The 26,990-nt window shown below is 39.1% G+C and overlaps 1 protein-coding gene across 4 annotated transcripts; it reads right to left on the bottom strand.

Annotated features, from left to right (window-relative positions):
• Positions 1-766: 766 nt before the first annotated feature.
• Positions 767-26,300, bottom strand: CycE (cyclin E). 4 transcript variants are annotated; one of them, XM_064690879.1, is made up of 6 exons: positions 25,856-26,300; positions 16,761-16,902; positions 12,353-12,629; positions 2,165-3,480; positions 1,613-1,838; positions 767-1,519 (listed from the first exon to the last, which is right to left on the bottom strand). In XM_064690879.1, exons 2-6 carry the CDS (start codon positions 16,787-16,789, stop codon positions 1,202-1,204), a joined length of 2,166 nt encoding a protein of 721 aa, XP_064546949.1. In that variant the 5' UTR covers positions 16,790-16,902; positions 25,856-26,300; the 3' UTR covers positions 767-1,201. The 4 variants fall into 4 exon arrangements, with proteins under 4 accessions (XP_064546949.1, XP_064546951.1, XP_064546950.1 ...); XM_064690881.1 differs by having other exon boundaries at positions 16,770-16,902; XM_064690880.1 differs by lacking the exon at positions 25,856-26,300 and adding an exon at positions 24,229-24,387.
• Positions 26,301-26,990: the final 690 nt, after the last annotated feature.

The following is a 26,990-nucleotide window of genomic DNA, read 5'->3' as shown; positions in this document are numbered from 1 at the left end:
TGCATTTTTTGTTTTCATTCCAGGCTTAAAAAATATGAACACTAAATGTTTAATTTAACCTAAGTGAATAATTTTACTATATTTTTTTTTTTGTTTGTTTTTGTTGTTTTTGAATATACATCCGTTGCCATAGAGATATTGTACACGTATATAATAATATATTATATGCGTTTTAGCAGTGTGTGCGGGTCTGTGCGTGTGTGTGTTTGTGTGTGTATATATAGATATATATATATAGTTATATACAGATTGATTTGCTTAGCAAATTATGGCAAATTATTCTACAATAAAAATGTTTCAAATACATATACATTTATGTTTGATTGTATTTGTAATTTAATTCATGTTAATTTTTTTTTCAATTGCCAATTCTCATTATAAATATTATCTTCATGTCAGCTTAGGTATTTCTATATATATATATATTTCTGTATATATATATAGTATGTATTGTACATATATATAGGGTTAGTAGGGTTAATGAATGAATATGCCGCATTAGCATTAGTCGTTGTTAATTTTGGTGCATTTGCCCTCAACTTATGGGTTAATTTTAGTATATTAGTCAAGTATATAGTGCATAGGCTTTTGGCTGGATTAAAGATTAGTTTTGTTAATTTGAGCTGAGTGTCTGAGTGCCTGTGTTAGCTGACGTGTTCTCTCTGTACAATTTAAATGTAACTAGACTTTTTCCTAAAGTGTATTGTTCTTTATAAAATATGCCAACGCTGAGTCTGAAGTCTATAATAAATACATACTGCTCAACTTGAAGTTGGCAAAAACAAAAAATAATAATTATGTTTTTAAACTTAAGTTGAATTCAATTTTGCCTTGGGTTTAAGCATGACTATAAACTATATTGTGAACATTAAAATTATATATTGTTTTATATTATATAGATACACATAATTTAAATAGGCATTGTTTTTGTTGTTTTTGTTTTTGTTTTCGTTTGGGCAGCGATTTGCGAGCAAAGTGCAAATTAAAAGAGAAAAAACAAAAAGCGCGCGCTTATGAAATTTCAATTAAATATTTTTTAAACATTGGAATTAGGCAACTAATAACTTTTCACTTAACATAAATAATTTATAATATTTTTAGATATTTATATTTATATATATATATTAGAAACACTTAATAGTTAAATCTGTTAGGGCGGGCGTGTGTGTGCTTGAGAGAGAGACAGTGGACTTGAGCGCGTCTAAGCGCGACTACTTCCGCTTCCGCTGCCGCTGCTGCTGCTGTTGTCGGTGCCAGAAATCGCAGGATTCTTGTGACCGCCAATTGGCTGGAGCGGCTGACGAACGCTGGAGCTGCTCGCAGATTTAATTGCTGCGGCTGCGGCTGTGGCTGTGGCTGTTGCCGGCACATCCTCCTCATCGCCCAGATACTCATCCGGCTTGTGACTAGAGGCCGGCGGCGTTAGCAGACTCTCTGGAGCGCGCAGTGCCGTCGCCGGCGAGGCCTGAGTGCGAGCTCGCATCTCGTGCAATGTATTCTGTGCAAATAGCAGTTCATCCTGAGAATTTCAAATAAAAACGTAAATATATAAGTGAAAATTCTAGCAAAGCTGCTCTAAGCTATTCTTCTTTCCTTTTTCTTAGATACTTACATACATATCCATTGTGATTGTGTGCGTCTGAATGATGTGCGAGTCATCGGTGGTAATGTTCGGGCAGATGTGAGCCAGTCCAAATTTATTTGTCACCTGCTCGTTCTGTTCATTCAGCTGCAGATAGGGCGCCTTCTTGGATACGACATGGAAAAAGGGCTCCATCCAGCGCGCGCAGGGCTGCACCGCTTCCCAATCCAGGCCCGAACAGCGCAAGGCGGTCTCACTAAAAGCAGAAAGCGAAAATAAACTTGAGTATGGAAGAAGCGCGGAAAATGGGTGGTTTATGCAATTGTTTTCTTTTTTTTTTTTTGATTTAAATTAAATAAAAAATATAGTAAGCTCCTCAGTAAAAACGAATATCTTTTAATTTAAGAAGAAATAAAATAAATCCAGCTATAAAGTTTTCTCGCACAAAGGTGGAAAATAGGTGGAAAGCTATTAAATACATTTTTATGTATTTATATCAAGATGTCTATTTTCGAATTCGCCTTTTCACTAACGCAAAAACTAAATAAAACTAGTTAAAATCTTTCTAGATAACCAACTTACCGGTTGAATGTATGACTGATGGCCGCGGCGGCCAAAATCGAATAGGGATAATTGGCCATGCCCACATCCAAGGTGCACAGATCGAGCAGCTGCGATGTTTGCACAAACTCATAGGCCTTGAACTGTGGATAGATGAAGGCATCATCTGCCTCGCCGGCTATCGCCTGTTTGCCAATTTGCGAGAATGAGGCCGGCGTGCGATTGTTAACAATGAGCTGCATATAAACGCCCAGCCAGGCGGTGACTGTGATGGGGCAAATGTCCCAGTTGAGCGCCAGCAGCAGCAGTATCTCATGCTGCAGTATGTCCCGCTCAGTGCAGGCGCCGTCCGTCACATAGGCGAATTCGCTGATCTTTGGCGGATAGATTTCCTCCACTTTGGCGGCAACGAACAGACAGGTGATGCCAATCAGCTGTAGATGGGTCTTTTGCACCTGCCGACCGGAATGCAAATAGCGATCCAGATAGTCCACAGCCAAGTAGAAGGTCTCGCGATGCAGCTTATACACCTCGCAGACCTCGTTCAGCCAGTCAAGCAGTATGGCACGCATGCGCGGCTGCAGGCCCGGATGCTGCTCCAGCATGCTGCTGCTGCGCAGATGCGAAACCAGTTCATCGCGTTTGCACATCAGTTTCCAGACGTCCGCAGCGTTGGCCCAGGATAAAGCGGGCAGCGGGCACTGACGCACAGTTGTCTCCCCCGCGGGCGACATGCAATTGTAGCTGTTGTGTTCGGTGACATCCTTTTGAGCATTGAATTTGCTCAACGCGTCCTTGCTGACAGTGCGGCTGCCATTGCTCGGCGGATGGGCAAGCTGCTGTGTAGCCGGCGTGCGTTCACCATTCTGACTGCAGCCGGTGACCGTTGAGGAGGCGGGCGATGAGCTCGACGAATTGATTTCCTCATCGTCCTCCACATCGTTGTCATCGTCGTCGTCGTCCTCCTCGTCGAAGGAGTACTCCTCGCAGCTGTCGTCCAGCAGCTCGTCAACGTCAACGTCAGCCTTTGACTGCTCCATTGATGCATAGGGCACCACTCCCGCCAGCTGCTTGGCACCGCGATCCGGACTGGGCGGACTGTCTGGGCTATCGGGCAGCGGACTATGCGGCGCCTCCGGCAGCTCCTCGGCTGGCGAACTGCGTATGCTGAGCAGCTCCTGGGCATTCAGCGCCGTCTCGCTGGTCGTCGATGTCACCGGCGATGTGTACACCGAGGAAGCCACCGAGGAGCGATCGCTCTGGTCGCTGCCATAAGCCACACCAGCCAAACGCTGTTGGCGTTTAGCCGATGGCGGTTCGTAGCCAAGTTCAGGATCCTAAAATACGAGAGGAATTTAGCTTTTAGTAAAATGTGCATTATATTATTTTGAATAAATTTATAAACAAGATATAAAGATGTTTCTTCATATTAAAAATAAATAGTGTGATTTTTTTTTTTTTCGATATATCTTCAAATAATTAACGCCTGAGTTTGACAAATCTTAAACATGTTTATTTGATCTAATTGGGCTTTCAGCATTTAATTTTCTTAATTAAAAAATATTAAATAATTTGGAAGACTCTCGTAAATAAATTAATTAATCAAGCAATCTTCATCATAAAGTATTCCATGAAGAAAAAGAAAATCTTATCAAATAGATCTTCCATTTGATCGTAACTATCTTCCATATAATATCAGCCACTTAAATGTAACCCCAAAGTGATCGTCTATATATCTTAGATCTATAAACTCATGCTTGATCTTATCTTATAAAAGAGAACACAAATTAAAATTTTGAGAAAAAGATCTTTCGACTGATCTTAACTAGATAAAAATTATATATATATAATCTTATATAATATACATATAATCCGTATATTACCATCTATTGCCATACTAGATTTTCTAGAATCAACGGTAGACTAAACTCAACTAGCTATTATCTAATGCTAAGAAAGTGCTGGTTCTATGAAAGTCTTATCTTATTATATAGATTAAATTGATGTGGATGTTTACCATTTCAATGAATTTGCGCTTCTGTTCCAACTTCATAATAACATTAACAACAATTTTGAGAATGAGGCCGAAACAAAGATGAAATCGAAAGCAAGGATCACACGGTTAAACACAAGGAGAACGTGTTTCGAATTAATTGGCAGACACTTCAAAGAGGATCCACAAATAATTGTGAATTTATGTGGGCACGCCTGTCAAAAGCCTGGCTTTAATCCCGGCCGTCGTCTTATAATACGAAACACCCGCACAATAAACCGCACACACACACTCACATGCGCGAGTTGAAATTCAAAAGGATATATTCCGTTCCTGATAACAATAACACTTTTTCGTCGCGGCTGGGAAACGTGGGAGAGTGTTAACAATGTGTGTGTGTAGAGAGTGTGTGTCTGTGTGTGTATTGCACTTTTGCTAGAGTTGATTTATGTGTTATTATTATTAATTTAAATATTATTATTATTTTTATTTTTATATTGATATATTTTATTTTATTATTATATTTAGCAGCAGTCTTTGGTTGTTTCGAGTTTTGTTCTTTGGTATGATTAAAGTGTATCTTGGCACTTAAAACATTTATTTATTTTTTTTTATGAATTTTGATTTTTTATCGCACTGCTGTTGATTTTTGCGGCGATCTTTGCGAAATCCGGTTCCTAAATTAGTTTTTTGCACTCGGCTCAGTCTCTCGATTCTGCATCTGCTTGAGGTATATTTCTTCTTTCTTTTTCAATTCCTTTTGCTCAGCAACAACAACGAATCATTTTCTTGGTCTTTGTTTTCTTTCTTGCTAATTTTTGTTTCTTTTTTTGTTTTCACCGCTCCTCGCTCGTCGTGTACCAAACGCGTTGACTTGCGCTGTGCAACTGAGCTGATCGCCGCTCGTTCCAGATCGCCGATCCCCGAACCCTGCCAACCCGAACTCCGGCTCGTTAACTTCGTTGCGCCGTCGTTATCCTGCCCGAAGGTTGCATTGGCATTTAGGGGTTGCAAATGCCGAAACAGGATCGACAACTGATCGCCCTCTCGCTATCTCACTCTCTCTTACTCTGTCAATCTGCCAGCTTTATAGTTTCTGGCCGGGGTTCGGTTCTTGGGTTCGATATCTTGAGACGCTCGCGTCGTGTTGTTTTTGTTGTTTTCGCGTTGCATTTGCGTCTGGGTGTTTATCAGCCAAGTAAGCAGCAGCTACAAATCCCTGTGACGGCTGCTGCTGCTGCTGATCCTTTTTACAATTATTTTTGTCAACTTCTTCCAGGTAGACACACTGGGCCAGAAATCACTACCTACTCCGCTCCTCCTCCCGTTGCCGTATTATCGCCTTTTTGGCTCGAGCTCAAGCTGCAGTCTTGGCTCTTGCTAAGGCATCGTCTTTTTTTTTCTTTCACAATAAATTATCTTCATTGCATTGAAAGCCGTTTGGCCGTGTTTGGGGCGTTGCTAAAGCCAAAATGTAGAGCGAAACCACAGTTCCAAATGAAGATCAGCAGCAGATGTGCAAAAAGTAATCTAAACCCACTTTTGTCAACTAAAGTCTGGAAAGTTATGCAAAGGAGCAAATTGTTGCTACTTCGGTTCACAGTTTGAACTAAAAGTCTTGGCTTTAAGCTTGGCAAGACATATTTCTTTTTTTCTCTAAACCAATTCAGTTTTTGTAATAAATATATTTTTATTTTATAAAAAGCCAGAAAAAGCCAGAAACTACAAAAATTTGCAATGCGCGATAAAAACTTTTTATGGTTTACTGGTTCTGGTAAGGAATTCCGAGTTCAAATCCTGTGAACACTTTTAAACTAATATTGATTGTAGCTGCAAATCCCTTAAAAAGGGGCGTGTCAATCTGACACATCATAAAAGCTTAACGAATTCCTCAGTCGAAAGAGGCTCGTTAAAGATTTTTCACATAATTTGTACGAAAATAAGCTGCAGGAAAATGAGGGAAAAAATTTAACGATATTTATGTGACACATTTAATTGTTTGAGTAGGTCGGCCAAAAAGATAGCGGAGCAGGAGGAGGAGGAAGAGGAAAGACAAGACAAGAGAGAAGGGCAAATAATGAGAGTAGAGAAGAAGAAATAGTTGCGAGGCGCATGACAAATTTAATTTCTTATTCCTGGCACAAAAAGGCAACCCTCATGGCTTAGACAGGGGAATGCGAAAATGGGCAATGGACACATGTCATGCTTATATAGGGTATGCAATGCTATGTAATTAAAATCAAAGCGTGCAATGGCATAAGAAATTCTGGACCAACTCTGGTGCGTGCTGTCGCTGAGAACATCTGCCGTTTTCCGGGTCTGGGTCTGGTCAAGCAATTCTTGATTTCTTGGCAAATAAATAAAATATTTATTCTGTGTGAACTCAATGTGATTGCATTGATCCTACCTCCGGCTCCGGCTCCGGCTCCGACTGCTGCTGCTGTGTGAATTTAGTGAACTGTAAAGTGGGCTGAAAGGAGTTTGTGTGTGGACCAGGCGAAAAGGGGTTGTGCTCAAGTTTAACAAGGGTTAAACTGCGCGTTGCCCCCTCAAGATTTGTATTATTCAAAATATGCATATACCATATATGTTTACCACGGCAGCTGCTGCTTCTCAAGAACTTGTACTTGCAGCAAAGCCCAACAGCCCACAGAGTGCACCCAAAACATCACTCGAAATAACAACTGGGAGTCCATTCGAACAGCAGCAGCAGATGATGCAATCGACAATTGTCCCCGACAGCGTTGTCAACGTTAACGTCAACCTCATAAGTCGCAGCATCGTTTCTGCTCTGTTCTGTTCTGTTCTTAGCCTCAGTTGTCCATTGTATTGGACCCTAAAGTCCTGTGTGCCGTAATCTTTCGTCTGCCGTTCCGTTCGCTTGCATTCGCCTTGTAAATACCGAAACACCTTTCCTTTTTTTTTCGCTTGCTCTGCCCCGTCTTGGTTCCCTTCGGTTCGCGTGGGTCCAGGTGTAACTTTTATTATTGTATGTGTGTGTGTGTCTCTCTGTGTGTATGTGTGTTTGTGTAACAGGCATTGTGCTCTGTAGTTTCATTTTGTTGTGCTCGCCCCCGTCCAAGTTTCTTTCATAACATTTAATTTCGTATTTTTTTTTCCACGTTTCTTTTCATCATTTGATAATTGTTAATATGTTGCAATAGGCAGCTGCTAGTTGCGCGAGTGGCATGAGCTAATTTTCCTGTTAGAAACTCTTCAAGTTTCAATTATTTGACTAGCTGGCATTTCGCGTCCTTTTCATTTCCAAGTTCTTGTCATAGATTTCAAAATAAATAGCAGTTTTTTCAAATAGATTCCGATTATGATGGATTCATAAAACTTAGAAAAATTTGATAGAACGTAAATTTGCTTTAGACCCACGATTTTCACCCCATCAGTAAATAATATATATCTTGGAAGTAGATTATTTAAAAAAAAATTGTTGTAGACAAATTTAATAATACCTTTCTAACATTTCTTAGGTCATTTGAATGGAATTATATTAAATTGTGTCTAATTTGTATTAATCGTTCGTCCATTCAGTCAATCAATCAACGACTCACTCAGTTTACGTCGGTCAATCAACCAAGTAGTTGATAAGTAATTCAATCGGTCGGTCAATCATTCAGTCCTACAATGAATTGCTCAAACAGTCATTCAATCCTTCAACCAATCAGATAGACAGTCTATCAATCACTCGGTCATTCTCTCAGAGAGTCAGTCAATCATGCAGTCAGTCACTCGGTCAGTCAGCACACTTTCTTGTATAGAGACAAATGGCAAACGTGCTGCCCATCGCTCTAAATTAGGCGAAAAGCCTGTCACATTGTGCCAAGCTTTCTGGCTCTCAGTTATAAATGATATGCAAACATGCCGCATGTCCCGAAGGACACGCACTGGACACACAATAACAAACACTCATATTTCCTGGCAATGATATCTGCCACTGCGGAAATTGACCCCTGGTCAGCAGCGGCGGAGAAAGGGGTTAATGGGTGTCAGTTATTTTTTCGCGGTTGTCCGCATGACTTGCATGAAATTTATCATCGCCAGGGAAAAGCGAAAACTTCATTATGAAAATCTCTGCATGAAGAAAAATCCGACTGTCCGAGTGAAGACGTAGGACGCAACGTGAAGTATCATGTAATTAATCATGCAATTGGTTAGACTGCATGACAAAAGGGATTAAGCAAAGGTCCTGCGGCCGCAATTGTTGCGGCAGTTACGCAGTATTACAGAGTGGAAAGGAAAGGAGGTAAATGCATTTTGAATATGAAATGGTAGAGGGGGGAAGTATATATAATGTATATAAACTAATTCTAAATAGATTCGAACATTAGTGCAAAAACTGATCTAATAAAAATATCTATTAAAATGTTAGCTTTTTCTTCTGTTGTTATATAAAGGTGTAGTTTGTTGTATCTAGCTATATATATAATTCATGCATAACTAGAGGGAATATTATTCTGGGTGCAGATTAGATAAGCAATGACACAAGGTACTCGCAGGGTTGTAGAAACTCGAGACAGATGGTTCCTCGTTGTTCTAGATATATTCATATATACATATGAACGGAAAGTTTCCTTCTTTAAAAAAGTTTAAATGCGGAATTTTGAATTACTTTAATTACGCAGATATATTCATTTATATGGACGGAAATTTTTCTTCTTTCAAAACGTTTCAATGTGGAATTTAGCCCAACTATAAATTGTATACTATAATTAAGTAAAAAGAAAGAATGCAAAGAATATTTTATAAATATTTCTTAGCTTATATTTAAGACTAGAAAAATGCGTACAACAAATTTAAATTAAGTCTGAAACCAATTCAAGCAATACCTATAACTAAATGCAGAAAAGTTTCAACTTTTCTTTAACAAAAATAAGTTCAAGCTCAAATTAAAACAACTTCATTTGATTCCAGCAAATGCTGTCAATTCTTTAGCTTAAAAATATCCTGCGAGTTCTTATGTTCAATCACGCAAATTTTTGTATATCTAGCAAAGCGGAACCCTTCTTCCAAGTACATCTTTATTTCACTTGGACTCAACTTTTGCATTGATTCCCAGCAACTGTCATGCTTGTGTTTCCCAAGCTAAATGCAATCCTCTTAAAATTATAGTTTACACAAAAAAAAAATAAAAACACGTCAAATTACAACGATTTTTCCTTGTCTATCCCAAGTTGGGATGCCTGGGAATCATCGACAGCTACAACAACAAAATGATCCCGAGAAAGAGCCAGCTTGAAAATCAAGTTTGCTTCAAAATGTGTGTGCGCTGACTTGACAGAAATCAAGCACAAGTCCTGCACTTGATTGTGGCAAGGACCCGCAGCGAGATACGATGAAAAGCCCCCTTCCGAATTCGGGTGAAAAAGATGAGAAAACAAAGGTGGTACCGATTTCATGCTTACAAGACACAACAAAAAAAAATAAAAAACAACAAAAAAAAAAACAATGTTGGAATCTCTGCGTATATCACGCACAAAAGGGTTTGCATTACACTGACAAATTGGTAAAATAATACCATAATTTTTATCCTTTTGCGCGAGCTAAACAAATATTGTATAATATTTCAGGCAGGAGAGAAAAGCGAGGAGAACCCAAACCCAAACCCAGCATAATTAAGCCTGAGGAAGCATAACGTCCCATAAACAGATGACAGACTGTAGAGCAGGGTCCTTTGCGATAAGAAAATGATTTGCATAAATATTTAACGGAAATCTAATGAGCAGCAGGACATAACGCATTTGCATAAGGATGGCTACTGTCCCGTGTAGGACCGACCGGTAATGCAGCCATTTCTCAAACGCTGCTGCAAATGTCGTCTCGATGAATATTTAATTAGATGGTGCGATCCTTGAAAGGTAAAGGTAATGGTAGAAAAGGATATAAGTGCAACCCCGTTTCGTGCGGTTCGTTCTTGTTGTGGTTAAGGCGCATCCGTTCGTACCATCCCGTCTTGATCTAGTTGCTGGCTTCACGCACGACAACACAGCCCACGGGCACCTCAGCCCGAGCTAAGCTAACCTACAACTATCGCACAATTTCAAATTCAAAAAATGTAAACTTCTTAACGGACATTTTTGCCAAGGCCTTGACTTTTAGGTCCTGCGCAAAACCCACCCCTGGTGGACACGTCCATGGCTCAAGGTGTGCGCGCGCATGCGCAACGTTCTCAACATCAGCTTCGTCGTCGTCGTCGTCGTCGTCGTCGTCGTCTGTCTGTCCTTTGTCCTTGGTCCTACTGTGCATATGCTCAGCATATTGCAAGAGCATAGGAATTCTTAGTTGACTGACTGCCTGCTTGGGGGGCAAACAGAGAAAAAAAAAACAACAAATACCAAAATGACATTTGTTTTGCAGCCTATATAGAATATAAACTGGGGTAGAGTCGCCGTATTTTGCAAAAACCAACCCAACAATTTTTCTGCAAGTTCATTGCACGCAGCCTGTCAGTTGTTTATAAATTAATACTAATACTACTGCACACACATAAAGTACACAGCTAAGAAATCCTTTGCACCAACACAGCTGCCTGTCGTCCATCAGGAGCCGAGCCGGCGCGTTGTCTGTGCCGTGTGCCCTCCATTGTTGCTGGCTTTGATTGCAGCTACTTGAGAACGCAGCACGTCAACGCAGAAGCCCCGACTTGCCCAGCGGGCAGAGCAGAGAGAGAGAGTGAGCCTTTTCATAAGTAGCATTTATTTTTGGGCTGAAGCATTGTGTTTGCCTCCGCTGCAATGCAGCCAAATAAGTGCCAAGTGGCTGAGATCTTGTACGTGACTAACGGCTTATTTGGTTAGAGATCGTGATACAAAAGATCAAAACGGCACCCAAGTCCTTCAAATAACATATGCATATATTCGAAATGAAAACGTTAACAAGCTAATTGAACGATCGCCGTGATAAAATCACTCAAAAGACAGTCGAATTAAAGGCCCTGAAAATACCTTCATTTTGGCTGCACTAAAGATCAGCTGATTACTAAAAGGAACAGTTTTTAAACTAAAATCTAAAGTGTCGAAAAATAATGTCAATTTTAAATGTAGTGAACAGATTTGAAGGAGAAAGTATGCAAGATCTGCATTAAAGTCTGAAGAAAATCTTTCTTTAATCAAAGACACAATAAAGACACAATAAATCTAATGAATCTTTAAAAAAAAACTGAAATTGAATAATTTTAATAATTGAAGATCGGCATTTATCATTATAAAAAATCTTGTTAAAATTAAAATATAAAAATGAGCCAGCGCTTATTATAAAAACTGAGCAATGGCGCCTAAAGATGGATTTTAAAGTCAAGATCAGTAAATATTCAAGATCAGTAAACACTGAAATAAATAAACCATTTTTGATTTAAGCCAAATAGTTGAAGGTCACTTTAAAATAATTCAGCTATTAATATATTTTTTGGATAAATAATTCTATATTTGATCATTCAAAGATGACCAAAAAATATCTTAGATACTTATTATTATATATTTGATCATTTGAAGCTGACCAAAAAATTTCTGTTAAACGTATTTATATATATACAAAGAATTTCCATACGTTAATTCATATACATACAAATTAATAGTTTTACTTTATAGATAGATAGCAGGCACTCACAATTAATGATAATTTTAGTTGAAAATTATTTCCTATTTCCTGTTTTACTTTTTTTGCAAACCTAATCACAGACCGATGAGCTAATGCCTAAGATCAAAGTCTACAAAGCAGAAACCAGAGTGACAAGATCGCCGAAAGGCAATAAAGATGAATAAAGCAGCGCACAGTGCACGTTTCATTCATACATTGGGCACAGTGGTCCGAAAGTTGTTTATTTAGCAGCAAATCAAAAGTTTATATAGCCAAAAGCAAAATGGTAAAAGATCGCTCGATTGGAATTACTTTTCATGTGGAAATTGTTGCTTAATATTGTTGAAAGTAATTAAAAATAGTTTTATATATAGTCTTGCCCACTTTTGTTTACCATAGTGCATTGAGCAAATATTAAGCTGATCATGCCAAGATCGTTAGGGTCATTGGCAGGGCGCAGAAGCGCTTGGCATTTCCTTGATAAGATTGCAAATTACGAGCGGCACACACACACACACACACACACATAAAGCGAGCACTGATATCAGAGGCGCCATAGAGTATATTTACTCATAATACAAACTAGAGAACTAAAACCTTATCGCTAGAGTAGGGTATAGATAGTTACTCACCTTTGTGGACGAGCGACGTTTGCGCTTGCAACTGCCGGCTGTAAGATTTGTGGAAGATGATGCATTTATTTGACCATAGAATGGATCATAAAAATCCACGGAATTGGATACGTCGCTCCAGATAACTAGACGATCTGTGGCTGCGGATGTGGCTGCGGCTGTGGATGATGTTGCTGCTGTTGATGCTGCTGCTCCGCTGCAGCTAATCTGTTTGCTGGCGGGGGTGACTGCGACGGCGTGCTCTTGATTTTCATTGCTGCTGCTGGTTGTGTTGGCACTGCAAAGAGAAAGCAACAAAATGCTGTACACGAAATTTTGCAATGCCTGGGCCTGGCGAAACTCAATGCCACTCAATCAAAAATTGAAAAAGATAGCAAAAGAAAGCAAAGAAAGGCACCGAGCACATATAGGGGCGCAGGCGCATAAATTCATTGAATTTTGACAGGCGCCCATCGGCTACATGAATATTTAACATCCGGGAAATTGTAATCGAGAGGCTGAGAGACGCCTCATTCTCAGATTTTTCACGACCCTTTACATTTTCAATAACAAAAATTAAGCAATTTTGGCAAATTTGCATGCACATTATGCATAATGCAAGAGGAAGTAACTGTTATTAGACATTTTTCCAGGCAGATGTTTATCTCTGCCCGAAAGAAAAAACTGCACTTCAGGCAATTCGTTGCGCGAATTTTTCCATTTTGCAACTCGAGAAGTCGCTCGTTTAACCCCTAACAGCAGCTCATCTTGCAAATCAACAAAAGGTGCCAAAAGGGGTTCATTAAAAAAACGTCTTCAAAATAAGAAAAAATCTACGGTTCGGCTTGCCGAAGCTTAAATACTCTTGCCGACAAATAATACAGCTGTGATATACTATTTATAATTTTAAAGATATTCTTTGAAATGATATGTTAGACAAGTAACCCAAGAATAAACTTCTAAAAACTTTTAGGTTCTTGATGCAATCCAAGCTTTGAGATATAGTTTTTTAGGTTTAGCAAGAATGTAGATATGATATCCAAAAAGTGTTTATTCGGACAAAGAAACAAACTATTTTTGATAGAAGCCAATGTTTTTTTGGGGAACATATGATATATTGGACTGATCTAGCCGATTTGTCATATAAACGGATTTATGGCAAGCTTTAAATACATTTTGAAGTAAACTTAACTTAAAACGAGTCTTGATAGAGAATATATTAATATATAGCTTATGCAGTGTACACACTGTGTGACATAATCATAATATCCATTGTAAGAGTATAAGCGAGAAAGGGCCTGCTGCACATAAATTTAAATGCTAAGCCATTTTTCTTTGGCCCAAGGATCGGCAGAAGGCTTGTGTTTTGATGCTCGTCTTGGCGGCGGCCCTCTCTCTCGCTCTCTCCCCCCGCTGGCTGGATGCTTTATCGATCGCGCTTAATGGTTTAATGAACAAGAAAAAGTAATCACGTAGTAAATTACAAGGAAATGGAATCGCTTAGAAATGAGTTATAGCCGCAAGCGAGCGAGTGCGAAAGAGAGAGAGAGAGAGAGAGGCAGATTTAAAAAAGGGGTCTAAGGACTAATGGCGCGTACGTGCTGGAGACCGCACACACAAGTTTCTGTTTTTTGTTTTTTTGTCAACGGTAGGTCAGTAGGGTGCTAGGCCTTGGTTAAAGGTTCAAATCGGAGAAATTTGTCAATTCGTTCGCGGTGAAAGTTCGTTCAATCGTTCGCTCGCTGTGACAGACGCAGCGTGGAAAAATTCTCAGTTGGCATCTATTTTGGTTCTATGACTGGGTGTGAAAATCTAGGTAGAAAGCGGCAGCTGTAGCATCTTAGCGCAATCCAAAACTATGGAGTGGGCAAATATTCTTGGGGGTAGCTACTCTATATGACAATCAATGAAGCTCAGAGTTCAGTGGAATGTAAAGGTAAGAAAATATTTCAAATATGCATTGCACAGATATTATTATGCGAAGGTACAGGATTTCCTATTCATAAAAGAAAGTAATATGTCTGGGAAACGGCTAAGAAAGGTAGTACAAGAAAGCCTAAGCCAAAGTCAAAGCCATTTATTTTCTCATTTTAGATTCGTAAAGGGATTTTTCTCCGAATATATTTGTTTTTATTTAAGTTTTTCAATCAAGCTATTTTTAAGAAATTTGGACTAGAACAATTTAATGATTAATGCCTTAAAATTAAAATTATTTAAAGATATTTGAGTAAAGCAATATTTTTTTTAAATTTTTCTTTCAATTGAACTCACCATTTAAGAATGCATTAAGAAATTCTTAAGTCAAGCACTCGATAACTTAATTTTTTAACTATCGTTTCTTTATGAATTTCCTACAACAGAAAAAACGGACGTCTAGAAAATGTTTAAACGAGAACTTTTGAAGTTTTCACAGTCGGACATGGCTTTATTGACCTGGCTGTTCATTTATATGGATTAATCGCCTACAAAACTTCTTTCAAAATCAGGAAACGTAAATACAAACTTTCAAATTATTAACATTTCTTTTAAGTTTGTCAGGCTTTTTTGTTCATTGAAAAGTTCTATATCATTAACCACCTTCAAAGTTTCTTCTTCTATTTCAAGAGCCGCTCAAAGCTCACTAAAATATCCCTTTTAGAGTATTTCAACCTAAATTTGTATTGACTGTCTCTCATTTCAAAAACTGTTTAGCATTTCGCACGTTATTTCCACCGAATTGTAGCCCTCGAAAGTATGCAACACTTTTTTGCGCAACAACATAACCTCACAAAAGCATAAAACTTGATCCGTTGATGATTAAAAGAATTCCGTTATAGTTTGTTTCGGGTGACATATTTTTTGCGCAACATATACCAATAATTATGTCGCACACATGTTTGACCACGAATTTTATGTCCATAAAATGGACTATCACTTAAGTGATCGAAAGAGGGGGGGGGGGGAGGGGGAGGACAGCACGGAGTTGCGAGGGTCGCAACTGACAAAGTCCAAATGACTGGGCAATTATGCAATTATATTGAAGCGCGCGTTGGTCGGGGGCGAGTATTAAACTCAATTAATTTCTGGGCCAGGACGCAGGTCGGGACAGAAAAGCTAAAAAGCCACAAACCGTATGACAACATTATCAGCATGCGGCACGAATGATGTGGCAAGGTTAGCTTGGGACTGTCAACCCCCGCGACGAGTCGATCGGGCCAACACAACTGACAGCGACTAAACACTTTTCTAATGACTTTTTCGCGCGCAATTATTTACTAATCACACGCAGGACCTTTGCGCCATGTCGCAGACTATAGGAATTTTCGTTATGTGTAGCGGAATGCGCTGCGGATGCGCCACTTGGTTATCAGAGTGGACTTTATTTTTTGTTTTTTAACACCTACAACAGCTGTTCGATTTGTGTCCTTTTTTTTGGGAAAAATAGTCGCGCAGTTGCAGTGAAAATGCATTTTAGATTATCGCACTTGGCTCGAAGCTAGGGGCTACTGCGGGTAGTCAGCCATAACCAGTTGGCCCGTCACTTTATAATTACGAAAATGTTATTAGATAAACATCATCGGCCGCCTTTGGTAGCAAGGCTAAGTCTGTCTGGGCTACCAGGATATGTTAGTAGTTGTGATCGTCACTGGGGGTAAGGAAGTGTCTGTCGTTGTCGCCACAGGAAGTCAGTTATAGAGTATAGAAATAGGAAAATTAAAAACAAAGTTCTTTTTGTATTCGTTTCTTTCATGTGGGGTGTTAATTGGTTGGTTTGCTTTGAAAAGGAAGTACACACGACACAGCCGCAGTTAATGCGTGTAGGAAGTGGCAAGAAACTACAGAGGAAATGCAACGTATTTCAGAACTTCTTCTTGAGAAAGTGCTTAGATTGATATAATAAGTTTTGACTAGAAACTTAAGAATTAATAATTATTTATTTCTCCTGTAGATCTACTAAGAGAAAGACTGCTCGAATCTAATCAACATTGAGAACTCTAAATTGGATAATTATTTCGATATATGTATGATACATTAATATTGAATTTTTACTCATGTCTCCCTAAACTTAACCAAGAATTAAGACATTTTTTAAAAGACCAGAAAACGTGTACAATAACTGACCAGAGGAAATACCTTAGCAGGTAGGAAAAGAACTACACAACATATTTTCCCTGAGGCCTTTTAATCCCTAGTAAAACACTTGACAGATAATAAAAGACAAATATCTTAATCTTGAACAAATATATGGGAATTTGTAAAAACAAAATAAATAAAAATATGTTATAAAAAATATAACAATAAAATATTCAAAACTCTTTTAAGATATCCAAAATGTTAAATAAACATGTAATTAATAAAAAGGAAAATATATGCCAAAAACAACAATATTCAAGAGTAAATAAGAAAATATTTAACAAAAGTACAAATGAAATGTATAAAAAATACTCACCTAATATGCCTCTTGGCATATAAATCCATAATTGTACGGCCGTGAAATGCCGCTAAAGTTAAAAGCTGAATATCAATAATTTTTTAAATATGTAGAGCTGCTCGATAAAGCAGAAACTGTGGTGCGAGTTATAATAAAGGAACTGAAAATGTAAAAAAAATAAAACAAATTAAAGAAATCAGTAAAATAAAGCAATTAAAATTAAACTAGAAAAAGAGTACAATTTACCATCAGCATTAGAAAACCCATTCAAGGACATATCACACATATGTTGCATGCTGTTAAAATTTACGATTCACAAAAGTTATCGACATTTAGGATCCTTCAAGGACTCAACACATGAGGCACAGATCGCAGCATGTGGTCCAAGATCAGCCAAAACCCAAAACAAATTTGTTTACGTGCATTGCCAAGGCGAAAAAACAAAAAAAAAAACATTTCTCACATATATAATTTTCCTGTTTTCCTCATTTTGTATTTTGTATTTTAGCAAATACCAAAGTAAATATTGAACTGTGTTTTAGGATGATGTAAAATGGACGTGCCCGGCCGAAGATATTCAAATTACAAGCGGGAAAATAGCCAAGACAAATGCCGACGTCTGGGTCCACTTTGGATTAGACAGGTAGTTCTGGTGAAAAGCCATCATCTTTTCGGGAATTTCCACGAGTCTCGATTAAGACTCGGGCTGGACGTTTTCCTGCTGGTGTCAGGTGTTGCACGACGGCGCATGCGCCACGTCAACGTAAATGCTGACTCTAGTGGAGGTTTTTACGACCGGCAGCAACACGCATAATTATATCGAGCTCTAATATGGGAGAGATCAATGCACCTGTTGTTGTGGCTATTTGCCTGCTGCCACTGCGGGGCAGGTGAGTGCCCAAGGCAGCTGTTGATAGTAGGCACCCCGAACTGGTAATACCGAGCCCTCCTCTCGTTATGCAGGCTGCCGCTAAAGGATTCCCTCTGTTGTGTCTCTATATATACCCTGTAATCATTTACATATTGCATAAGGCATATCTTCTAAGTTATCGCCTCTGCCTATCGATACTTATTGATTAAAGCCTAGATTGTTATCTGAATATATAAGAGCTATATACCCTCAAACTGTTTTTCATAGTGGAAGCACAGCTGCCGCCTGTACAGGGCATCTTTGAGTCGGTCACTTTCAACTAGAGCCCGTTTAGTAGTTATTTTTTATAGACATTACTTCTTTTCAATTCGTTGTAGTTGCAACTTCAATTGACTTCCCCTGCGCTAATTGTTCCGCGCATTCGTATCCTGTCGCGTTTCCTTGTGCTCCTGCCTGGTTCCTGGTTCCTGTTTCGGCTTTTCTTTTCCTTCTCATTGCAGTTGTTGTTGTTGCTGTTGTTGTTGTTGCGCTTGCGCTGTGTGACATATGGGCCGGCGTTATTTTTGCCACGATTTATGTGCCGCTTTTGTCTGGCATTCACTTTGACACCTCTCGCAGGATATAACTACCCCATTTTTACTGCTTTTTAGTTAACGACTTTCTCTTCTCCTGCTCCTCCTGCTTTGCCGCCCATCGTCTTTTCTTATACAATGTTTCCCATTTGTTCGGGGGTTTTTTCTCTCTTTTCTTCTTGGCTGTTTTTCCGGCACAACAGTTTTTTTTTTTGCTTTCTTCGGACCATCATTTTTACACTAATTGCGGATATGCCTACTAATTAATTGCTGCCTTTTACATTTCTTCGTTTTATGGTTACGTTTTTTTTACCTCAAAATTTTCCAACCCTGCTTTTGACATGAGCTGCAAAAATGTTTAACGTTGGTTTTAACTAAACATCTTTTTGTATTGGTTCCCAAATACAAATTTGTAGGAATGTTTGTCAACCACAAAGTCTGTAGAAACATGCGATCGTTCGGATAAGTTATAACAAGTTCTGATTATTAAATAAACTATGTTAATGCGATCGAAGATCAATGTTTGACTATTAAATCAGAGAACTGTGATGATGGCGAATAATTGATCGTGAGTCCAAAAAAATCTTTGCAGGAATAACTTTTGATAAATAAATCAAAAACCTTACTGATCAGTGATCGTTGCATAAATATAATGTTATAATAATATAAACTTTTATTCAATTAAATATTCAAATCCTTTGCCGAGGTCAATCTTGGTCTGAACATAAATAATAATCATACAATTATTTAACACTTGAATAGATCAATTAAAAGATCACATGCGATCAGGCGTGATCTTACCTAATAAATATATACTATATATATATAAATAATATTTGGAAAATGCTTAGTAAGTTATCGACGATTCAAACGATCTTCAGCTGAGATCATGGAATAATATAATGCTTTTGATATTGTAGATCGCCTGAAAATTGCTGATATTAACAAATAAGGTCTCTGAACATAAATGGATCTCAGCGAATAACGAAAAAGAAGAGCTTAATTAAACCAATTAATAAATGTTCCTCTCATATTAGAATTAATAGAAATCAAGTTCAAATAGATTTATCCTAGCCACATACGACGTTTAAATCTCGATTATTGCATCTGACAATCCATAATAAATGAATCCATCTGATCAGAGATATAGCTTATTTAGTTCTCGGAAGAGCATTCAAGGATTAATCGCTGCCACTAACATTAATAAATGACTTACTAATTCCACTGGCCACACGCAGCCCCAATTTGGGGCTAAAGTCCTCCGACTAGGATAAAGCGGCGCTAATGAAGATTAAGTTGTACTGGAAGAGATGCTCGCGTATTCCTCGAGAGTTCGCTATCAGTTAGCGAGAATTATGCGGCGACAGGTATACACATTTGTGTGTATGCGCATGTACGTATAGATGATAGACAGAGAGGAGGAGTTGGAGGAGTGGAACATGAAAGGCGCTATCCAGCTTCCCAGGGCCTAATTAGACGACGCATGAGTAAATTGTTTACCTGAAGGCCAAGGTCAACAACAATGAGATGCGAACGGATTTAACTGGAATTGTTTTCGAGGGCAAACGAGGAAGCAAAAATTGTGTTGTAGTACTCATATTTATTTTTGTTTGAATGTGCATATATACATATGTATAATATATATGTATATAAATATATATGTGTGTGTGTGTGTGTATATATGTGCAACACACAATTTCCCACAAGGAAATGAAAAATATACTCAAAACTCGAACTCGCAACTTGAGGTAAAAAGCGAACTGACGAAAAATGCGCAAAATGTGCAAAGAGAACGAGAGAGCGCGAGAGAGAGAGAGCGAGAGAGAGAGAGAGAGAGAGAGAGAGAGAGAGAGAGAGAGAGAGGGAGAGAGCGGGCGAGCAAAACAGAAAACAGGTCCCTGGTTTGTGAACCCTGGACCCATGGCCCTGGTCCCTTTGCCGAATTCCGAGACGCGTCTACGACTTCTTCTGCTGTCTGCGTCGCAAACTGCAATTTTGTGCGTCCTTTTTTGGTGTGTATCGCAGGGCGAGTGTGTGTGCGAGTGTGTGTATATTTTGAGTTGTTTGTCATGATGTTGTTGTTGTCGCTGTTGCATGCATTTTGGGCTGCGCTTGCACAACGAGAAAAGATACATTCCTGAGATACTCAAGATAAATACATATATAAGTTGAGCATATATGTGTATATATATATTGTATGTATCTGTAACATGAATTGTCTGGATTGTCAATGCCAATGCGTCCGCTTCTTGTGGTCGCCTGTGCGCTTCTGCAATTAGTGGGAACTCTAAGTGCCTGCACACTGGGCCAAAACAGGAAAGACGTTGCCGTAGACCGTAAGAAAAAAGGTCTACCAAGTATATTAACTAAAAACCGATTATTTAATGACATTTTTGAGAGCTTAAACAAATTCGTCTCTCTTGCATTCTTGTTTTAAGCAATTTTTATGAACATTACATGATTTGCTTAAAATGCATATCAGACATTAATCAAGGCGGCAAAACATAACCGAGCCTTATTTAAAAAAATCTGGTTTTGTACCAAAAGAGAAAAATTTGCATCTACTTCTAAAATTGCATCACACCAATTTACTTTGAAGTCCAGCTAGATAACAAAAAATTTTGGGAAGTATGATCCATAGTTCGAACTATAGCTGAGCTCAAAAACTGAAGCTAAGGGCGAGATATGTGTGTTGTACCACCAAAAGTATCTTGATTTGTTATTTGACGTTTAATGATATTTAGTAGATGATATGGTAACTGTCATGTAATTTAAACAGCTAAGAATATTAGCGAAATATTTCAAACATTTATGTACAATCCAACCATCGTTGGATCTTAAGCTTTCCAAGTAAATTAAAGATTTAATCAAATGGAGATTCGCCCCATATTTCGGTTTTTTCTCTCTTAAGGTGGATGGGGAAAATTACTTTTACACTTTCAGCGATCTTTAAGAATTAGTTATAGCTCTTATGCTAATAATAATCAGATGATATCATGGTATTATACACATATAAAATAATTTTTAAAAAAAGCATCCCGATTTTTCTCAGCGTATGCGTGGGCATATGAATCTGTATCTGTATCTGTGTCTGTGTCTGTAAATGTAAATGTATCTATAGCAATGGACTGCAGAGCGGTGCGTGTGAAAGTAACCAACGAGGCGACCAAATCAAAAAAAAAAAAAACAAAAAAGTTCTTCAATGGGCAAAGCCGTTCCAGGAATTGCCGGCCTTGAAGTAGCCGTTAGGCCATTGCCGAGACGATGCGCTCAATTGATTATTTAGTTTATATTTAGCAGCAGTCGTTTAAAAGGATGCGACTGCTTCAAGTGGCCGTCGCATATTATATATCCACATATATCCGTCTGACTATATTGATCTCGTTCTCTCTCCCTCTCGCTCTCGCTCTCTCGCTCTCTCTGCTCGTCTCGCTGCTATCCTTTTGTGTGTTTGCACGAGAATAACTGGAAACTGTTTATCATTGTTGTTTCTGCTTTCGACTGCCCTTTCAACTGCACAATCCCCACTCGGTCCAGGGTCCACGTCCACGTCCACGTCCACAGACACACGGATAGGGCTTCATCTCAGCTTCGTCTTTTGCAGCGACAAAAACCGTCGTCAGACAATGAAAAATGCTTTTCGATATATATATGAGATAGTCACGATCCTATTTAATATTTGTAGGCCCAGTCGCCTCTCCCTCTCCCCCCCTCTCTCTTTCTCTGGATCTCTGTCTAATTGAGAAATATTTTTACTTGGAATTTTCTTTAGGCTAAATGGGCAGGTGATGTTTAAAAAAATATAATAAATGCGTTTAATATGTGAGAATATATTTCGTTTGATTTTCTGCCGCATCACTTGAGCAGCAATAACAAGTGTTAAATAAAACGGATAAATATTGAAAATGAAAAGATTCACTTTTTTATATGTTACCTCTTGGGCAAAAAATAAAATACTCATTTAAATTTCTAGCCCAGTCCACTTTAAATATTTACCATATTTCCATTCACTTTATTGTATATATCCAATTTTTATAAAAATCTTTTTTTGATTCTCATAAAATTCTAGTTTATAAATGTTTTCCATAATTTAAGACCACGCCAAGAAAGTTGTTTTTTTTTTAGCTTAAAATGAATAAATAATCAAATTCTCCCTAATCCTTAGCTTAAATCCAACAATATCCAAGCTTTTTCCAGACTTAAGAAACCGTAAAGCCATAATTAAGGTACGTATGAAAAAACATGTATTCATATACATATTAAAAAACTCATGACGCAACCGCCAAAGCGCCTGCCCAACGCCTATTTTCGTGTCTATAGCCAGTTTGCACAGCCCTCCGCCATACAAACATATGAATAATAATAAAACATAAAGAATATTTCGCAAAAATAAAACAACAACAAAACATTGAGAAAACGTCAGAAACAATACAAAAGCAAGACGCAAAAAGCCTCAAGAAAACAACAAGAGCGGCACAACAAAATGCAAAAGAGCGCAATAAATATAGCAAAATAAAGAGCCAAAAAGAAAGTCACAAAACAATGAACAAATTGTAGCAGGTAATTTGAAACAAGCAGAGATAAAGCAATAGCAACAAAATAACAAAAAGTAACCAACTGCTAAAACACACACGCACACACACACACACACACGCACACGCACGCACACAAACACACACTCTCAAATATCAATGAACCCCAGGCCGCGGTAGCAGCAGAGCCGTGGCTTAGACCCCCAAGCAATATCACCACCTGCCCACCCGCTCGCCCCATTCTTAAAGTCTAGGCGGCAACCACACACACGTACTACCAACAGATTTTGCGCCACTTTTGACATAATTCAGTTGCTTCGCTTGTTTTTTTTTTTCTTTTCATTGTCTGTTACTTATTTTTTCTTTATTTTTGTGCTCTACGCTTTGCGCGTTTGCTTCGTTTTCGTCAAGTTTTCAAAAGGTTCGATTCGATGTTTTTTTTTCTGCTTTGAGCTTTTCACGTCGGCGCATATCTCAAAAGCATGCAGCGCTGCCGGCGTCGACGGCGACGTAGCATGTACTAAAAAGTTTTTGTTTCTTGTTGTTGTTGTGTCGAGAATGGTGAAAGAAAAAGTGGACGCAGAGAACTGCGCCGGCGTTAACAGCGAACGCCAACTGCGACAGCGACGCTTCAGTCTTCTCGTTATTCTGATTGGAATAAAACGGAAGAGCGCATTTCATAGTGTGCGTGCAGATGAGAGAGCGTAACATACGGGCTCCCAGACGGGGAGCGTGTCCATATTTAAGTGTGTGTGTATGTGTGTGTCATTGGTTGTGGGGAAAATAAAACCGAAGAGAACACAAGTAAAGTGGCGCGAATTGGGCGTTTGGTTGGCGCATTTTTGTTTTACCGCCCAAAATCTATTCGAATGGCGGGAAAAGTGCAATCGCCGACCGACACCACAAAATATATGCGAATTGATTAGAAAGCGCCGGCTGGTGTGCGGTTGCTAATGTGCGTGTATGTGTAGGCGATTGCTCATAGCAGCTGAAAAATTGTCAAAATTTGGAGTTGCCAATCCAATTGGGGTCAAATGAGCCTGGAGCTGCGAGCACGCTTATTGGCATGCGACCTCAACAATGCCGCGGTGCAATAGTTCACTGAACCTAGCTTTAATTCCAATTAGCAACGGAAACCTTTATCCAATTCGTCGAATGCATACCCACGCTACACATGCATCAACAATAAATGTTCCCAATAAGATCGTAACGGTTACCGTCTGCAGCGGGCAGTCAATCTGCAAATTTTCTAATAAGAACAATTTGGCAAACGTCTCTAACTTATATACACATGAATATATAATACGGTTTTTGTGTGCGTTAGCTTATTGTTTTTGTAGAAAAAAATGCAAAGACACGACGGCACAGTCGCACACACACGCTCGCACACTTAACACACTCGCACACTAGCGGCATTCGCTATATCCCACACTTGTCACACGCGTAATTTTTACACATTTTTTTTTTCTTTCTTTTGGCTGTTTTACGGCTCTTGGGGCGTAGTTTTTTACCTTTAATTTGTGGCGCTTATTGTGCTCAATGCTATGCGTTTCAAGGCGTTAAGATTTGCATTTGGTAATAGAATATTATTTGCACTTGAAAAAATGAATATTTTTTTATACGTCGTCACACGCCGGCCACGAACTTCATCAAGCAGCAGCTGAGCAGTGATCAAAAAGATCGGTGTTCAGGCAGCGCGAACGACTCGAGGCGAGGGAGAGCTAAATCAAAAAGAGAGCCAAGCGTTGACAGCGACGGCAGCGTCAACGTCAGCGCCAGCGTCAGCAGAGGCAAGCAGCCAGGCAGGCAATGTGTGTGCATGTGAAACGCGCCAAAGCAAGCACATCCAGCGCCAAAAAATGCAACAAACACACGGGCACAAGTTGTAGCTGTTGCTGATGTTGTTGTTGTTGTTGGTAAGGCCAACTGACATTTAACAGAGAGTGAGAAAAGCAAACGGAGAGTGCGAGCGCAAGAGAGCACATCTGGCGCGCGCAAAAAAATGCCAGCCAGGCAGAGGCAATGTAGTGGAATGCGTGTGGCAGGAGCTTGCAGACCCCCTCAACGCCCCTTACCAAACACTTATATAGGAGTTAGCTGCGAATTATTGAATGGAGCTGAAGCAAGTGACGCTCCTTCTGAACCGCCAAGTAGGCGGTTGAACACTATGTGAGTGTGTGTGTGTGTGTGACCGAGTGTAACAGCTGTTTTGTGGCGCTCGTTTAACGGGCGTTGCGCGCGCTACAGCTGTTAAAGCTGCCACCTGGGCAGAGAAAGATGTACTAAAAAATAGGGCAGAAGACGTTAAAATTAACATTTTCTTCAAATTTAAATAGCATATTTCGATGTATTGATCAACTTTCGGTAACCCACAAAATTGATTTTTTACATCAACATAAAGAGCTATTAAGTCAATGAAATCGCGTGATCCTTACAATATTTAATTTAAATATACTTTTCACATCTCAACATAGTTATGTTTTTCCAAATTACGCTTAAATAAACTAAATGGGTCAATTCGCTGACTGTTTACATTTACAGACTTTGCACACACTCAATCTGACGATCTGCTGGCAACGCCGCTCACAACACAAACAAACATCGTTACTTTGTTGTTTTGTGCGCGTCGAATTTTGACTTTTTTGACACCAACTTCGGCGGCCGCTAGTAACGTTTTTCTAAATTAAACCATATGGTTGTGCATATGCATTGGATTGGATAAAACACATAGAATCTAATTTGATAAAATATGCAAAAATCATTGCAAATTTGGGCAAGTTATGAATGGACAAAGTTGTGAATTTCCCGCGCGCGGGAAGCAACGTCGACGTCAGGCGCTCTCACGACAAAATGACAGCTGAGCTGAGCGACCACTTGGGAGAGCGCGAGAGCGACGTTGACAGCGACGCTAACGTCGACGCTGGCGGCGGCCACAATTTTTTCGTAGAACACAAGGCAAGGGCAGAAAAAAAAATTTAAGAAAAAATTTTTTTTTTTTAACCAAAAGCAACGGCATCGCATGTATTGGAATTGCAAAAACAACAAAGAGAAAAACAACAAATATAAGAACGTAGCCAAAAGTGAAGCCGCTAATAATACGGAGCTTTGAACTTGCCTAGCGGACAATTGCTCACTCACCTGTTCCGGATGAAGACTTTCGGTGCTCGGGCAAGTGTTGCTCTTGTTGTTGTGGATGATGTTGTTGCATTGGGGGTTGGTTAGGTGAGATGTGGTACTCGCTATATGCTGGGGCAGCGAGCCACGCGCACAGTTAGCACAGAAAATTAGTGTGTTCCAATGCGCTCCACGCGGATGAAAAATATATAAATTGCACACGCACACATATAAACACAGTGACAACTCTCGGGGCTCGGGGTTTTTTTTTTATTGTATTTTTTGCCACACCGGCACACGCTCCAGTCAAGGCCAAATGCGATCGAAAATCCAGTTCGCCTGTGTATGCGTGTGTTTGGCGCAATTAGATCCACAATTTCAGGACCACCATCAAACCTTTTTCCGGCTGAGTTTCACAAAATTAAAGTGAACTGCGCTGTCGCCGTTGCAGAGTGGAAGAGAGAACAGCGATAACAAAAAAGAGCATTTTCTTAGTGATGATCGATACTCTGGCACTGCACTCACCATTAAGCGATATTTCTTTTAGCACACCGAACATTTGCCATTCGCGGCGAAAAATGTAAACATTGAATGCCACGCACCAGCGGGCCAATTTAAAATTTAACTATTTTTCAATTAACTAGCACATAGTTAAAGTTTTCACGTTTCTCTGCTCTAAAAACACGACACTTTTTATAATTAATAGCCCAGTATAATAATTATAAGCTTATTGCACCTGCTTCAAATTCTGAAATAGTCTGGTAACGCTTTCTATTCATGTTATTTAACTGTTTTTATTTTGGTTATTTTATAAAACTGGCTCAAAAGGTTATTAATTTCTTGTTTTAAATTCGTTTCACGAACTGAGCACGATTTTGAAGCACAATCAAAGAGATGTCCGCCTATTTTGGGAGTTGAGAAGCGCGCGCGTTTCAATCAAAATAGGTTTAATTTTGGAATCCATAAAAAACAAACAACAAATTTGACGCCGCGCAATGAATTAACGCTCGACAACTGGAGAATCTTTAATAAAAGAAAAGCACCGATAATACGAAATTGAGCACAGCTGCTGAAAAGTGCTTAAACAGCTCCAGAGTTAAAAAAAAAAAATCAAAACCAAATTTTTGCCAAACGCAGCAGAAACAAGAAATAACAGTTA

This window comes from Drosophila montana, unplaced genomic scaffold, assembly GCF_035044405.1.
Source record: "Drosophila montana isolate Dmon_TW-CO22-7 unplaced genomic scaffold, ASM3504440v1 contig_3286_1, whole genome shotgun sequence".
Classification (NCBI taxonomy): Eukaryota; Metazoa; Arthropoda; class Insecta; order Diptera; family Drosophilidae; genus Drosophila; species Drosophila montana.
Note: the sequence above shows the minus strand (reverse complement) of the source record. Positions and strands in the feature narration are given on the sequence as shown.

Bases quoted from the DNA above. Each gene is read 5' to 3' on its own strand.
- CycE (XM_064690879.1), bottom strand. From the start codon at position 16,789: ATGGATTTATATGCCAAGAGGCATATTAG. The intron at 3,481-12,352 runs GTGAGTAACTAT...CTCGTATTTTAG, and splicing joins AACGTCGCTCGTCCACAAAG to GATCCTGAACTTGGCTACGA. The intron at 1,520-1,612 runs GTAAGTATCTAA...TGAAATTCTCAG, and splicing joins CAATCACAATGGATATGTAT to GATGAACTGCTATTTGCACA.